Genomic DNA, 14,570 nt, shown 5'->3' on the forward strand with positions numbered 1-14,570 from the left:
TGCGCATGCGCACGCCGGAGCCGGTATGCGCATGCGCGAGAACCGGCCAGCAACGGGCGCTCCGTAGTTACGGGTCTCGCACAAAAGCGGGGCAGCTGTCGATTGTATTTGGAAGCGGGCAGGGGGGGTGGCTGGCCCAACGGAGGCGTTCCCGAAGGAACGCCTGCCGTTTGGGGGCGGCCCCACTGACATCACGAGTGATGTCAGTGGGTGAGGTTTCGGCTCTATTAGAGCCGAAAGCTCACTGGGGCTTGCGGGAACGAGACCCTACCACAAGGGTCTCGTCGCAAGCCCCGATGGTCACCCACAGCTAAGCGAGCGGCCAGGAGGCCGTCTTTTAAAAAAAAAACAGGGACGCCCTAATTCAGGGCGTCCGGCTGTAAATCAGGCCCCTGTCTGTATGGACGACCAATGCATCGTTATATCGGTCGTCGGCCACGATTCAATATCGTCTGATGTGTACCCACACTGAGTATCACATGAAAGTCCAACCTCCGACCCCTGTACAGTCACTGCTTTCTACGAAAATGCTACTATATTGTTTTTAAAGTACTAATCAGTTTATGGCTTAAATGAATCAAGAGAATGAGGAGACGTCAGGGCGGATTTTATTACGCCTCGCTTCTGTGTGTATGTGATGTTTTTTATCACATAGTGTGGTACCCACCTGATAAAAATGTGTCCCATTAATATGACAGGTGACAAATTCAGTCCGATTTGCAAAAAGATCCATAAATAAGCACCATTTCCACCCTTTTATCTCATTTGAATAATCTCACTCCACTAAAGGATACCATGCACCCGCTCCCGATGGAGAATATTAGCAGCGGAAGGGTGTACACGACGCGTTTTACCTTACACACCACTTCTTCCTGTTACCCAGCAGTGCGACTTTCAGCCTCTGAGTTAATACATTAAAGCTGCTCACCTGAAGGGGTTACCCACGGGACTCATGCAGAGCACGATGTGCAGGTTGCTCCTCACCCTCTCGACCAGGAAGTTGAAAAGGCTCTCCGGAGTGTCCGGGACATTTTCCTCTCGACATTTTTCCTGTAATATGTTCCTGATCTACATCACAGGAGAATGGAGAGATGAACAGAGCTTGTGGGGTAAAAGGGTGTTGTGGAGGGTCATATAGCGCATATTACCTCTTCAAACTCATCAGCCTTATACAGATTGGGGACCTCCCCGGAACTTAATATATTGTTCACATCCTCCAGGAAAGACTCGTCGGTGATCTGAGTATCCGTCAGGAGGAAGACGGTGGGGCGGCCATCTACTCCAGCCAGTCGGTACAGTCTCTTAATGTCTGGAAAAGGGAGATGGGACATAGGGAGAAGATGGTGGCCTTGGTGAAACGCAAGACACAAGTGAAACGCAGTGAAGACAAGGCGCAGAGCTGAGACGTTATAAGGAGAGGTTTGATCGAATGCAGTGGTCATAACGTGACTTCCAAAAAAATGTCACCCCTTGCTCTGAGTGTCTCTCACCGCCTCACCTTCTCTGAACTCCTGCCTGCGGTACCCGCGGGTCACCTCCAGCTGGAAGACCTTATAGTCACAAATAAAGGCCGCGAGCCGTGCCAGGCTCTGCCGTCCGCTGCCTCCAATGCCAATGAGCAACATGTTTCCACGTGGCTGCCCGATCACACGCACGATGCGGGTCACTGGGGAGGAAAAGGTTAATATGAGAGTCCACTGGACGGCACAAGTAGACCAATCTCTGCCACAAGTAGCAGATCAGTCTAACCCAAAAGAGTTCACAGTCTACCCCCATGTTATTCTGCACATTGTCACGGAATGGATCGGAAGGGACATACCATGCTGGATAGCGTCGGTGAACAGGACAAGCGTCTTAGTAGCGGCCCCGGGCTGCCGGCTCTGCTCCTGTAGTTGAGTCGTCATAAAGGTTTTCAGAGCTTTGAAGTCTGTAATGTCCTCGTACACTGGGGGCTCATGCATGAAGTCACCTGGAGAAGGACAGGCAGGGGACAGCTACAGATTGTCTACTGTCCTGAGTACATATATTACACACAGATAGGGCCTTGGAGAGAACTCGACTCATGGCCGCCGGACAGTAAGGGCTTAGTTCTGAGATTTACGCAATGTTCATAATTACGCAGATCTAGCATTTGTTTGCAATTGCGCACGAGCAGCGATTGTATTGCGATCACGCTCACACAGAGGATTCACTCGCAAAGTAAGTGACAGGTCATTAGCATTTGGGGGAGGTAGGAATCCATCGCAGAGTGAGTGACAGGCCAAGAGCGTTTGGGGGTGGTGACGGGGGAGTGGTTGGAGAAACGAAGGCGTGCCTGTCCATATGAGCGCCTTCACAATGGGCGTGCATAAATTAGCCACTGCGATTGCCTATGCAGCGTGAGAGCTCTCTGCGTGCGGCGAGACTTGGAGATTCTGCGACGGGTCAGACCTGCTGTAATTGTGTGTGCTGGGGCCGATGTGCTTCGATGTTACCGATGAATACGCAGGATGGTGAGGTATTAAGTATACGAGAAGGTAGAATTGGGCATCTCTATGCTGGTTGAGCTGTGGCAGCCATTAGCAGATTTCGAAGTTGCATTGCGTGCGATTACGCAGCTGTGGTCACAATTGCCATCCATAGTGAATCAGGCCCAAAGAGCACTGGAGAATTTCTGTCTCACAGAATCACACCCTTAGCTAATGGGAAAACAGCCAATGATGGCAATCAAAAATCACAAATAGCAAAGCAAATAAGGAGAGTTATTGTAGACTTAACTTTGTTAACTCTCTTTCTTCGAAGTCCATAGGGTCCACAGTGGAGACAATGGGGTAAAGGTGGTGGTTAGGAGGACTGGACACCAACAGTTAAAACTCTTCTGTCCCAGGGTGCTCCAGTCCTCCCCCCTTTCCCCCCTGTACCCCTGCCCACAGCCTGAGGTAATTCAGTTTTGTCAACAAGCTCAAGGCAGGAGCAAGATAGGAGATATGGAAGACTGGTACACTTAAGAATCACACTCTCACACAATAGAGAAGGAATCCGGTGACCAAGACAAGAAACCCATAGAAGTCAGGTGCGTCAGGGCGGACTTCGAAGAGAGTTAACAAAGGTAAGTCTACCATAACTCTCCTTTTCTTCTTCAGGGTCTATAGGGCTCCACAGGGGAGACATTGGGGATGTCCCAAAGCAGTTGTTCAAAGGTGGGGATGCTCCTGTGCTGAGAGGAGACTGACGCCCAAATGAAGCATCCTGAGAGCCAAAGGTATCAAAGGCATAGAACCTAAGAAAGGTGTGAACAGAAGACCAGGTATTCGGCAGAAGCTCCAGGACGTTGATTGGTAGGACCCCCCCCGGTGGGAGTCAAACGACCCTGGAAGGAGAGCTGGCCGGTCACTGTGCCCCAACCGCAGCAACTTGCATCCATGGTGAGGAGCACCCAATTCGGGTTTCAGAGGGGGCGACCTATGTTTAGGTGGGAAGTCTGTAACCACCAGGATAGGGATAGACGAACTTCCGGAGAGAGGACCATCATCTGGGATCTGCTCATCGGGGGCAACCCATTCCACCTGGAGGGGAACTGAGCGAACTCCACCATGTCGAAGGTGGATACCATGGACCCCAAGATCTGCATTGCCGATTGAATGTACGCTCGGCGGCTGTGGAGAAACCTGCGCACTCGTTGCTGCAGTGCGGAGATTTTGTCTGCTGTCAGGAACATTTTCGGAACCTGAGAATCCAGAAAGGCTCCCAGATGTACCATCCTCTGAGAAGGGGTCAGGGAAGACTTTTTCCAGTTGATCAACCAGCCGTGTTTTTGTCGAAAGGCCATGGTTATCTGAAGATGGCGGTGAAAGACCTCTGGAGAGTGTGCTAACAGTAAGAGGTCATCCAAGTATGGGAGTAGTCTGACCCCGACGGTCAGACTGCCATGATCTTTGCAAAGACCCGTGGAGTTGTAGAAAGCCCAAAAGGCAGTGCTTGAAATTGGAAATGTTGCTGTAGGACAGCAACCCAGAGATATCGCTGATGAGAGGGCGCTATAGGTACATGTAGGTAAGCGTCCTGAATGTCCAGAGACACCATAAAGTCCCCAGATTACATAGCTAGGACAATAGAGTGGTGGGTTTCCATACGAAACCTGGGCACTCAATTAAACTTTTTCAGAAACTTGAGATTGAAGATAAGCTGATGAGACCCATTGGGCTTCTGAACCAAGAAAAGGGTAGCGTAATACCAGGTCCCTCACTGTGATAACAGGACCGGAATTATCTCCCCCGAGTGCAGCAAGGACTGAATGGCCGTCTGGAGGAGCAGGGCTTTCCTTGGGTCTGATGGAGGGTCTGTGTAAAAGAACTGCTGGGAGGGGCCAACTCAGGAATGAGGGGACGTACCCATTAGAGACCACTTCTTGTACTCAGGCGTTTATGATGGTCTGACGAAAGAACTGGGTGAACTGAAGAAGTCGGCCTTCAAGGCTGAAGGCTTGTCCTCGGATTTGGCAGCTGATCGTCTAGCAGCCCAGTCCTGCTTAGTCCTGGGCTTGGAGGCCATTGTGGAAGCCGACTGCCGTGGAAAGGACCGACCTTTAGCTTTTCCCTGGGGACGAAAGGACTTAAAGGATTACATCCGAGGCCTTGGCGTAGATGCTGAGGGCAGGAAAGCCGTCTTAGAAGCTGCCAAGGTAGCCACAATCTTGTCCAACTCTGGGCCAAACAGGATCTCCCCAGCATAAGGCAGTGATTCCAAGGCCTTCTTAAGAGCCCGTGTTGGCTTTCCACGAATTAAGCCAAATGATACGGCGGGCTACTTCCAAAGTAGCAGATGTCTTGTAAGCCAGGAGACCAGTATCCAAAGCTGCTTTGCCTAAATAGGAGGCTGCATCCCTGATGTGCGAGATGTAGGACAGCTGTTCCCGAGAAGCATCAGAGGGAAATGTGTCCTCTAGAGCATCTGCTCAGCTCTCAGTGGCTTTGGCCACACAGGCAGTAGCCACGGCTGGACGAGTAATAGCTCCTGTAAGAGAATACACAGATTTAAGGCAAGCTTCAATCTGCCTATCCATCAAGTCCTTTAAGGAGAATGCTGTAGGTATAGGTAAAGTAGTGCTTTTAACTAGACGTTTCACGTGGAAATCCATCACTGGGGAAACTTCCCATTTAGCGCAATCAGCTGCTGGAATAGGATAAAAAGAAACCAGGCGTTTTGGCAACTGGATCTTTTTACTTGGTGTATTCCATGCCTCGCTCATGAGTTCAGAAAGCTGATGAGTGAGGACCACTTTCTGACGCTTAAAGAGTGGCTCTTTTGCCTTAGGAATGGGCTCTGCATCTTCTATTTGAATAATTGATTTGACAGCCCTCACTAGTGCAGGTACGTTCAATTTAGGCGGAAGCTCCTCCTCCGCAGTGCTATCGCAGTGATGCCTATTTTGCTCACGTGCATACACATGAGCAGTATGCAACAATCGGCCGTCTGTGTGCGTAATCGCCATTGCGATCTGTAATGAATCAGGCCCTAAGTCCTCTAACTAAAAAAGTGAAGTTGAAGTAAATCAACAAGGTCTTCTTCTTATAAACAGAGTACTGCCAGGCTCCGCCAACGCCTTGCTGTCTTGAATGTTTATTGCTTGACGCACAGTCATCCACACCCAGCCTTCTAGTGAGCTCCTCATCAAACTTCGAGGAACCACCCATTTCTAAATCCTCAAGCATGTCCCCCTCCTACTGAGATAAGTACTCGGAGTCTGACTCCTCACCAGACACGACTACAGCGGGAATCTGACGTGTCAGTGTCCTAACTATGGAGATAGGCTCTCAAATCCCTTCTGCAGATGAGGTAACCTCTAATGACGCTATGGACTGGCCGCGCTAGGCTTCAGGTACAAATTGGCATGTAGCAATGAGCATGGCGGAGTATGCACTTACTCCCGCTTAGACTATCTGGAAATGCATGTAATGGAACGGAAAATAAAAACATTTATCAATTAGACACATTAATTTATAAGTCTTCTAAAATATTGCTCGTCTTAGCCTCGGTCAAGACTTTAGCCAATCATGGCAGTGAGGAGACACCAGGACTCTCTGTATTACATTCAGCACTTTTGTTTATTTGTAGTCTTCTATTACAGGTGTCTAGACAGGAGCAAAAGGCATCCCATTTGAAACGATATATGGGGGTCTGGCATCGTCTGAGAAGGTGTGTTGCATCACTGTCATGGTAGCACAACTCAAATTATTGAATCGCCATGGCAGCAGAAACCGTATTCTTTCTTTAGAAAGATCTAAAATAAGTGTCGGAAGATGAACAGTAATTATTTATAGAAACAAAATAGTCGAGGGCGTACGGGAAAGCCTGGGTATACACAAACACATGGATATCTGATATACATAAGAGACTGCAACTTACCAAAAATAGGTGGGTGTTTACTGGGACACAAATTGTGGTAGTTGAGGTCAAAGAGAGAACCCAACTTTTCGCTCAGAATCCCTACAAAGGTTTCAGTGTCCGAAGTGTCCACCAGGCGGTCTGAGAAGACTCTGCAGGAGAGACAGGAACAATGACGTACTCTAAGTGAAATAATCTGACTTATTCAGACGCTGCTATGAATATCTCTGCATGAAGGACTCCACGTCAGTATCTCAAAATAATTCAACTATCTCAGATCTTCCTGCAACATCTACCAGGTCATGCAGCATGCAGCAATCCAACTGCTGTGGAACTAAACATCCCAGCATGCCCTGCTTATGTTTTATCATGCCCTTACAGAAGAACTGTAGCAGGACATGCTGGGATGTGTAATTCTACAGCAGCTAATGTGCCGGATACTGTCAACCTTGTTCCAGTTGATGGCGCTACTAGTTCAGTCTTCGAGTCTCTTTACCTGGACGGTGGTAAAGTTTGATTGTCCCATATGTGTTTATATGTGCGTATGTTACCTGAAACACTCGTGTACCCATAGTCTGGTGATGCTCTGCTTTGTATCGTGGAGGTCACGGTGGGCTCGTAACATGCCCTGGAATACCTGTAGCAAAGAGGAGAGATGGAGGTTTATTTCACTTATCTCTCGTCAATATCTCACTGACCTCTCTGTTCACGCACACTTTGTCCACCCCAGTTCGTGTTGATCCTCTTCTTCCCACTACCATGCCTAGTCTGTCTACTAAAGTCTCCCCCTCTCCCTCTCTATGTTCCTTGTGCCCCTCTCTTTCCTAATCTAAATGTTCCCAAGACGCATTATTCTCCGCAATAATTTCACAACCAACTCTCTTCCCTGTACTCAGTGTCAACCACACTCTCTTTCCGGGAACTTATTGACCACCACAATTTCTTCCCTGTGCTCAATATTTATCGGACACTCTTCTATGCATTAAACGTTCCTCAGACTCTTTTCCCTCTACTGGACATTTTTCCTGCCACTAAATGTCCACCAAACTCTTTTTCCTGTCCGCCAGACTCAACTTTCCTGCACTCAATGTCTACCCAACTCTCTTCCCTGCACCTAATGGCCACCAGACTCGCTATTCTCGAACTCAATGGCCACCAGACTCTCTTCCCTGAACGCAATGGCCACCAGACTCCCTTTCCAAAGCTCATTGGCCACCGTAATCTCTTTACTGAACTCAGTGGCCACCATATTCTCCTTCCTGAACTCAATGGCCACAAACTTCTCTTTCCTGTACTCAATAGCCACCAGACTCTCTTTTCAAAACTCAATGGCCACCAGACTGTCGTTCCTGAACTCAGTGGCCACCATATTCTGTTAGCGGATTCCCTACGCTAAATGTTCACAATGCTATTACTTTTTTACACAACGTCTGTCCCTTTTTCTTCCCAGTACACAAAATCCAATTTCCCATGTTAATGCTGTATTCTTCACCTCTCACTCTAGGCTCCTCACCTTAGAAATATCACGGAGGTTGAACAGATAATGAATCTTGGCAGGTGTTGGAAGGAATCTTTGAGTGACTGCATTATACAGTTCCACGGTCGCCTGAGTGATCACTTCTCCAACTGGCTTTATCTCCTCCTCAAAGTCCTGCAGCTTCTGACTCATCATTGTCCCAAAAATGCGATGAATCTGAGACTCCTGGGAGAGGATGAGAAAACTCAGTAGCATGTCTAATAAGTCGCTCACAATCAGCTGGAGCAAATTCATTCAAAAGTTGCAAATCTGAACCTATGCAAATCATGTTGCGACGCAAAGTGTGCAAATGCAGTTCTTTATTGCAATGTAGGCACAACACCGGATGTTTTTGTATTTAGCAAACAAAATGAAAGATATGGTAAGAACTTACCTTTGTTATCTCTCTTTCTTCGAAGTCCATAGGGTCCACAGGGAGACCTTGGGGTTTAGGTGATGGCAAGTACATCTGAGCACCACGCAGTTAATTTTTCACTCCCAGGATGCACTGGGCCTCTCCCTATACCCAGCCCCGGGCCAGAGGCACCTCAGTTCGCAACAAGCCAAAGGCCAGAGGAGGGTAAAAGAGAGAGAGAGAAGAAAGTCTGGAACACTCAACAATCACATTCTCACAGGAGACGGAAAAAAACGGTGACCAGAGCGAAGCCCATCTGAAGACAGGTGGGTCATGGTGGGTGCCCTGTAGACCCTATGGACTTCAAAGAAAGAGAGTTAACAAAGGTAAGTTCTTACCATATCTCTCATTTTATTCTTCAGGGCCCATAGGCTCCACAGGGAGACCTTGGGGATGTCCCAAAGTAGTCCTTTTAAGGATGGGACCCTCCTGTGCTGAGAGGAGAACCCGCCGCCCAAAGGAAGCATCCTGAGAGGCAAAGGTATCAAATGCATAGAACATTAAAAAGGTCTGGACAGAAGACCACGTAGCAGCCTTACAAAGCTGAAAAGCCGAAGCGCCACAGCAAGCTGCCCATGAGGGACCCACAGACCGAGTAGAATGAGCAGTAAAAGAGAGTGGAACAAGAAGGCCCTCCTGAGTGTAAGCCTCAGAGACCGTCATACCCAGCCATCTAGCCAATGTCTGCTTATTGGGTGGCCATCCCTACTTGTGAAATCCGAGAAGACAAACAAGGAGTCTGACTTCCGAAGGGAACTGGTATGCTCCACATAAATTTTGAGGGCCCGCACCACATCCAAAGAGGCCTCACCTGCCGAGAGGTCTGGAGACTGAAAGGCTGGTACAACAATTTCAAGTCTGACAGTCTTCTGGCGGAAGCTATGGCCAGAAGAAAAACAGTCTTTGCTGTAAGCCATTTGAGATCCACTGAAGACAGGAGTTCAAATGGAGGGCCCCTAAGTACAACAGCCAAATCCCAAGGAGCCACAGGAGGGACAAAGGGAGGCTGAATCCGGAGGACACCCAGGAGGAAGGTGTGGATACCGGGCAGAGGAGCAATCCTCCTCTGGAACCATACAGACAGAGCCGGGACATGAACCTTCAGCGATGCCAAATGGAGACCAAGATCCAAACTCGCTTGAAGGAAGGCCAACACTCTGGAAATCCAAAATGTCCGGGGACACACTCTGTGGTAAACCCTGGCAGAGGCTGGTTTTCGTGCTCTGATCATAGTATCTACAACAGAGCTAGAAACACCCTTAGACCTTAGGAGGGATGTCTCAAGAGCCACCCCGTCAAAGACAGACAACCCAGGTCCAGGTAAAGGCAAGGACCTTGAGACAACTGGTCCGGACATTGAGGCAAGAGCAATGGAGTGTCGATGGAGAGACCAGTACCAGTGCCGTTTGGGCCACGCTGGAGCCACCAGCAGGACTGAGCCTCCTTGTTGTTTGACTTCTGAATTACTGGAGGAAACAGGGAGAATGGAGGGAACAGGTACGCAAACTGGAAGGACCACTGTGCCGACAGAGCGTCCACTAGGATCGCCTCAGCATCTCTTGTTCTTGACCCGTACACTGGCAGTGTGTGATTGTGTCGGGAGGCCATGAGGTCCACGTCTGGAAGGCCCCACTTGTCCACTAGGAGCTGAAACACCTCTTGGTGAAGAGACCATTCCCCTGGATGCACGTCGTGATGACTGATGACGTCCACTTCCCAACTGAGAATTCCTGGAATGAACACTGCCGATTTGGCTGGGAGATGACCTTCCGCCCATGTTAGAATGCGTGACACCTCTGCCATAGCCGCCTGACTTCGAGTTCCTCCTTGGTGATTAATGTAAGTCACAGTCGTGGCATTGTCTGACTGAACTTGCACGGGCTTTCCGTGAAGTAGGAGTTTGGCTTGCTGTAGGGTCCTGAAGACCGCCCAAAGCTCCAATATGTTTATTGGTAGAGCCAACTCCTCTGCTGTCCACCGCCCCTGAAATGAGTGTGGACCTGTCACTGCGCCCCTGGCATCCGTCGTCCGGAGGACCCATTCCAGAAAAATGGGCGCCCCTTGGGGAGGGCAAGAGACAGCTGCACCTCCGTTTTAAAGCACCCTCGTTTGTGCTTTTATCCGATGGGGTAATCCATTCCACCTGGAGAGGATCACTTTCTGTAGAGGTCTGGAATGAAACTGGGCATATTCCACCATGTCGAATGTCGATACCATGGACCCCAGTACTGGCATTGCTGAGTGGATTGACACTCGGCGACTGTGGAGGTATCTGCGCACTCGCGTCTGCAAAGTGGAGATCTTTTCTGTGTTAGAAAGATTTTCTGCTGTTGGGAATCCAACAGAGCTCCCAGATGGAGCATCCTCTGGGATGAAGTCAAGGAGGACTTTGTCCAATTTATCAACCACCCGTGAGAGTCTGAAGCACAGAAATTGTCAGCTGTAGATGGTGGTGAAGTACTTCTGGAGACCCTGCCAACAATAAGAGGTCGTCCAGGTAAGGCAACAGTTGAACCCCCTGATGCCGTAGATGGGCTGCCATATCAGCCATAACTTTGGTAAACCCTCTCGGAGCTGTTGAGAGACCAAAAGGTTGAGCCCGAAACTGGAAATGTTGTTGCTGTATAGCAAAACGGAGGAAACGCTGGTGAGATGAAGCAATTGGAATATGCAGGTATGCATCCTGAATATCCAGCGATAACATAAAATCCTCCGGTTCCATAGCCAGTATAATTGAGCGGAGGGTTTCCATCCTCTCTGAGGAACTGGGACCAAGATGACAACTCCTGCTTGAAGCAAGGATTGTATGGCTTTTTGGATTCGTAATGCCTAATCTTTGTCTGACAGAAGGCTTGTGCAGAAGAATTGCTGGGGAGGCTTTCTGTGGAAGGCAAGGGCGCACCCGTGAGAAACCACTTTTCTTAACCAAGTGTCTGCGGTGGCCTGACACCAGCACTGGGCGAATTGAAGTAGTCGGCTTCCCACCTTGGGATCCCCCAAGGGGAGGCCCGTCCTGTGAGGCTGAAGACTTGTCATCGGACTTGGCCGCCGGAAAGCTGGTACTCCAGGCCTGTTTCTTGGGCTTGGTAGTCTTTTTGAGGGCTGACTGTAGGCTTACCTTGGGGCCGAAAGGACTGAAAGGACGAGGTCCGGGATCCTGAATAAGTAGATGCTGAAGGCAGACACACAGACTTAGCTGCTGCCAACGTATCCACAATCTTGTCCAGGTCAGGACCAAACAAGATCTTACCATTGTATGGTAAGCAAGCTGACACCGCAGCAGCCGAAATCCTAGAGGATAAGACGGTGACATCCAAAGCAGCCTCGTTGATACATGTAGCTGAATCACGGAGGTTACCCACCAGAGCCACTTGATCTGTGGTAGCATCTGAAGGAAAAGACTCCTCTAGAGAGTCTGCCCAGAACTCCATAGCCTTGGCCACCTTGGAGACTGCCCCTGAAAGAGAATACATTGACTTTAAACACACCTCTACCTTCCTATCCGTGGTATCCTTTAGGGAAGAAATGGATAGCATAGACAGAGTAGCACATTTGATTAAGCTGGTCACATGACAGTCCACCGCAGGAGGTGATTCCCATTTAGTACAATGTTCCTCAGGAAAGGGATAGGCATAAGCCAGGCATCTCTGAGGATGAAATCGCTTCCCAGGCGATTTCCACGCCACCTCCATGTGCTCCACTAACTGATCAGATAAAGGAAATATTGCAGAAGTAGTCCTTATTTCTCTGAACAGAGCATGTATGGACCGGGGAGCTGGTGGTTCGTCCTCCTCTATGACTAGAGCCGAACGGACAGCACGTAACAGAGCTGGGACATTGATCTTAGGCTGAGACTCCTCCTCTCGCTGAGAGGGCTCAGAGTCATCTTCCTCTACCATCTCCCCGGGGAGAGGACTGCACAAAGCGGATCACCGCAAGCAGTGGTCCGTGTTCTTACCTGTCTCCCCGTGAATCCGGCTACAGTCCAGGGAGTCCCGTGGGGTCTGACTAGCACAAACCTCGGGCTCCCGTCGCGATCCCCGCATCAGTACCAGCGTCGGTGGGGTGATGGAGCGGCAGCGTGGACATCCACTGGACTGTCCAACGCTGTCCGCTAGTAGATTCCAACTTGAAAATCTTCTGGGGCTGTAAAACAGCCCCACTGCGCTACAGTGACCCGACTCCGGCCGGACACAAAACAAATCTGAGGTGCCTCTGGGGTGGGGTGCGGGGTATAGGGAGAGGCCCAGTGCATCCTGGGAGAATTAACTGCGTGGTGCCTGGATGTCCTTGCCATCTCCTAAACCCCTGTGGAGCCTATGGACCCTGAAGAAGAAATACTAGATAGCTTTATTTTAACATTAAAGGGCAGTGTTGTCCTATCCCAATACCATATCGTTTAACACATTTTAGCTTTGCCCAAAATGCTGCTCCTAATGTACAAAATTCAAATCAGGCCCACGGTGCTCTATCCCCAATAACCCAATAATCTCTCTATGGTTCAACTGTACTGGAACAAACAACTCCCATATCTAGATTAAACTCTCTAGGTAGTATATTTACTAAAGTGAGTTTTTAGAATTGGAACTGTTGCCCATAGCAACCAATCAGATTCTAGCTATTAACTTCTAGATAAATGTTAAGTAGAATCTAATTGGTTGCTCTGGGCAACATCTCCATTTCTAAAAACTCTCACTTTAGTAAATATACTCCCTAGGTACCAGTATATTCCGACAAGGGTGCAAATCCCAGATTACCCTCACTAGGTAATCAGTTAATGCAGTTAATTACTCACCGAAGGAAACGTCATGTTAATAAGGTTAAACCTGCTCTTGAGTCGATCAGATATAGCCGTGCGGCCTCCACCAGGAGGACCCATTGCTGCCATAATGAACATGTCCTGGATGGGGAGGATGGGATAAGTTAAATGGAGATCAAGAAACTGTCACGGGATGAAGAACATATGTGAATTAAAACTGTCAGAAAGATATAGTCAAAGCGGAAAATAAGTGCAAAAGTCTAAGGCTCACATAATGCCCAAGCAAAGAAGTAAAATATCAGAGCAGAGGGTGTGAGGTGACATGGTCAGAGCAGGGAAGTAAAGTAGAGGGTGTGAGGTCACAATGTCAGAGCAGGGAAGTAGAGTAAAGGGTGTGAGGTCACAATGTCAGAGCAAGGAAGTAGAGTAGAGGGTGTGAGGTCACAATGTCAGAGCAGGGAAGTAGAGTAGAGGGTGTGAGGTCACAATGTCAGAGCAGGGAAGTAGTGTAGAGGGTGTGAGGTCACAATGTCAGAGCAGGAAAGTAGAGTAGACGGTGTGAGGTCACAATGTCAGAGCTGGGAAGTAGAGTAGAGGGTGTGAGGTGACAATGTCAGAGCTGGGAAGTAGAGTAGAGGGTGTGAGGTCACAATGTCAGAGCTGGGAAGTAGAGTAAAGGGTGTGAGGTGACAATGTCAGAGCAGGGAAGTAGAGTGGAGGGTGTGAGGTCACGATGTGAGAGCAGGGAAGTAGAGGGTGTGAGGTCACAATGTCAGAGCAGGGAAGTAGAGGGTGTGAGGTCACAATGTCAGAGCTGGGAAGTAGAGTAGAGGGTGTGAGGTGACAATGTCAGAGCAGGGAAGTAGAGTGGAGGGTGTGAGGTCACGATGTCAGAGCTGGGAAGTAGAGTAGAGGGTGTGAGGTGACAATGTCAGAGCAGGGAAGTAGAGTAGAGGGTGTGAGGTCACGATGTGAGAGCAGGGAAGTAGAGGGTGTGAGGTCACAATGTCAGAGCTGGGAAGTAGAGGGTGTGAGGTCACAATGTCAGAGCTGGGAAGTAGAGTAGAGGGTGTGAGGTGACAATGTCAGAGCAGGGAAGTAGAGTAGAGGGTGTGATGTCACAATGTCAGGGCAGGAAAGGGAAAGGTATGAGGCTATATCAGGGCAGGAAAGAGGATGACTGAGTTTCTCAATGTGGGAGCAGTAAATAACCTGAGTTCTCAGCACCATATGTACACATGAGAACAGTCGTGAGTCTGACCTTTACGTATTTGATGCTCTGATTGTGACGGTCATACCAGAAGCCATAGTCAATCCAGAGCCGAAGTAGTTCAAGAGGGGGTTGTGATCCGAATGTGTCCTTAGCCGGCATATTGAGGTCATCCATGAAGGTTATCAGCTGTTTGCCTCCGGCAGGCACATAGACGCCCTTGGTTCTCTTCTCCACACGACTCTCAATAATATTCTGCACATTGTTTGAGCTTGTCTAGGGAAGTAGGAGAAGGTGATATTGCACA

At 49.1% G+C, this 14,570-nt stretch overlaps 1 protein-coding gene across 2 annotated transcripts in view; it reads right to left on the reverse strand.

The window, feature by feature from the left end:
- DNAH2 (dynein axonemal heavy chain 2) overlaps positions 1 to 14,570 on the reverse strand; it is a 189,244-nt gene that overhangs the window by 70,116 nt on the left and 104,558 nt on the right. For both annotated transcript variants that reach the window (XM_088464631.1, XM_088464632.1), the window contains 9 exons: positions 14,315 to 14,539; positions 13,090 to 13,194; positions 7,877 to 8,065; positions 6,915 to 7,000; positions 6,385 to 6,515; positions 1,820 to 1,969; positions 1,499 to 1,666; positions 1,149 to 1,309; positions 929 to 1,068 (listed from right to left, as the gene is read on the reverse strand). In XM_088464631.1, the coding sequence (XP_088320757.1) occupies positions 929 to 1,068; positions 1,149 to 1,309; positions 1,499 to 1,666; positions 1,820 to 1,969; positions 6,385 to 6,515; positions 6,915 to 7,000; positions 7,877 to 8,065; positions 13,090 to 13,194; positions 14,315 to 14,539 (1,355 nt within the window). The remainder of the gene's footprint in view (positions 1 to 928; positions 1,069 to 1,148; positions 1,310 to 1,498; positions 1,667 to 1,819; positions 1,970 to 6,384; positions 6,516 to 6,914; positions 7,001 to 7,876; positions 8,066 to 13,089; positions 13,195 to 14,314; positions 14,540 to 14,570) is intronic.

Source organism: Taudactylus pleione, unplaced genomic scaffold (genome assembly GCF_031769625.1).
Source record: "Taudactylus pleione unplaced genomic scaffold, aTauple2 ptg001724l, whole genome shotgun sequence".
In the NCBI taxonomy this organism is placed as follows: Eukaryota; Metazoa; Chordata; class Amphibia; order Anura; family Myobatrachidae; genus Taudactylus; species Taudactylus pleione.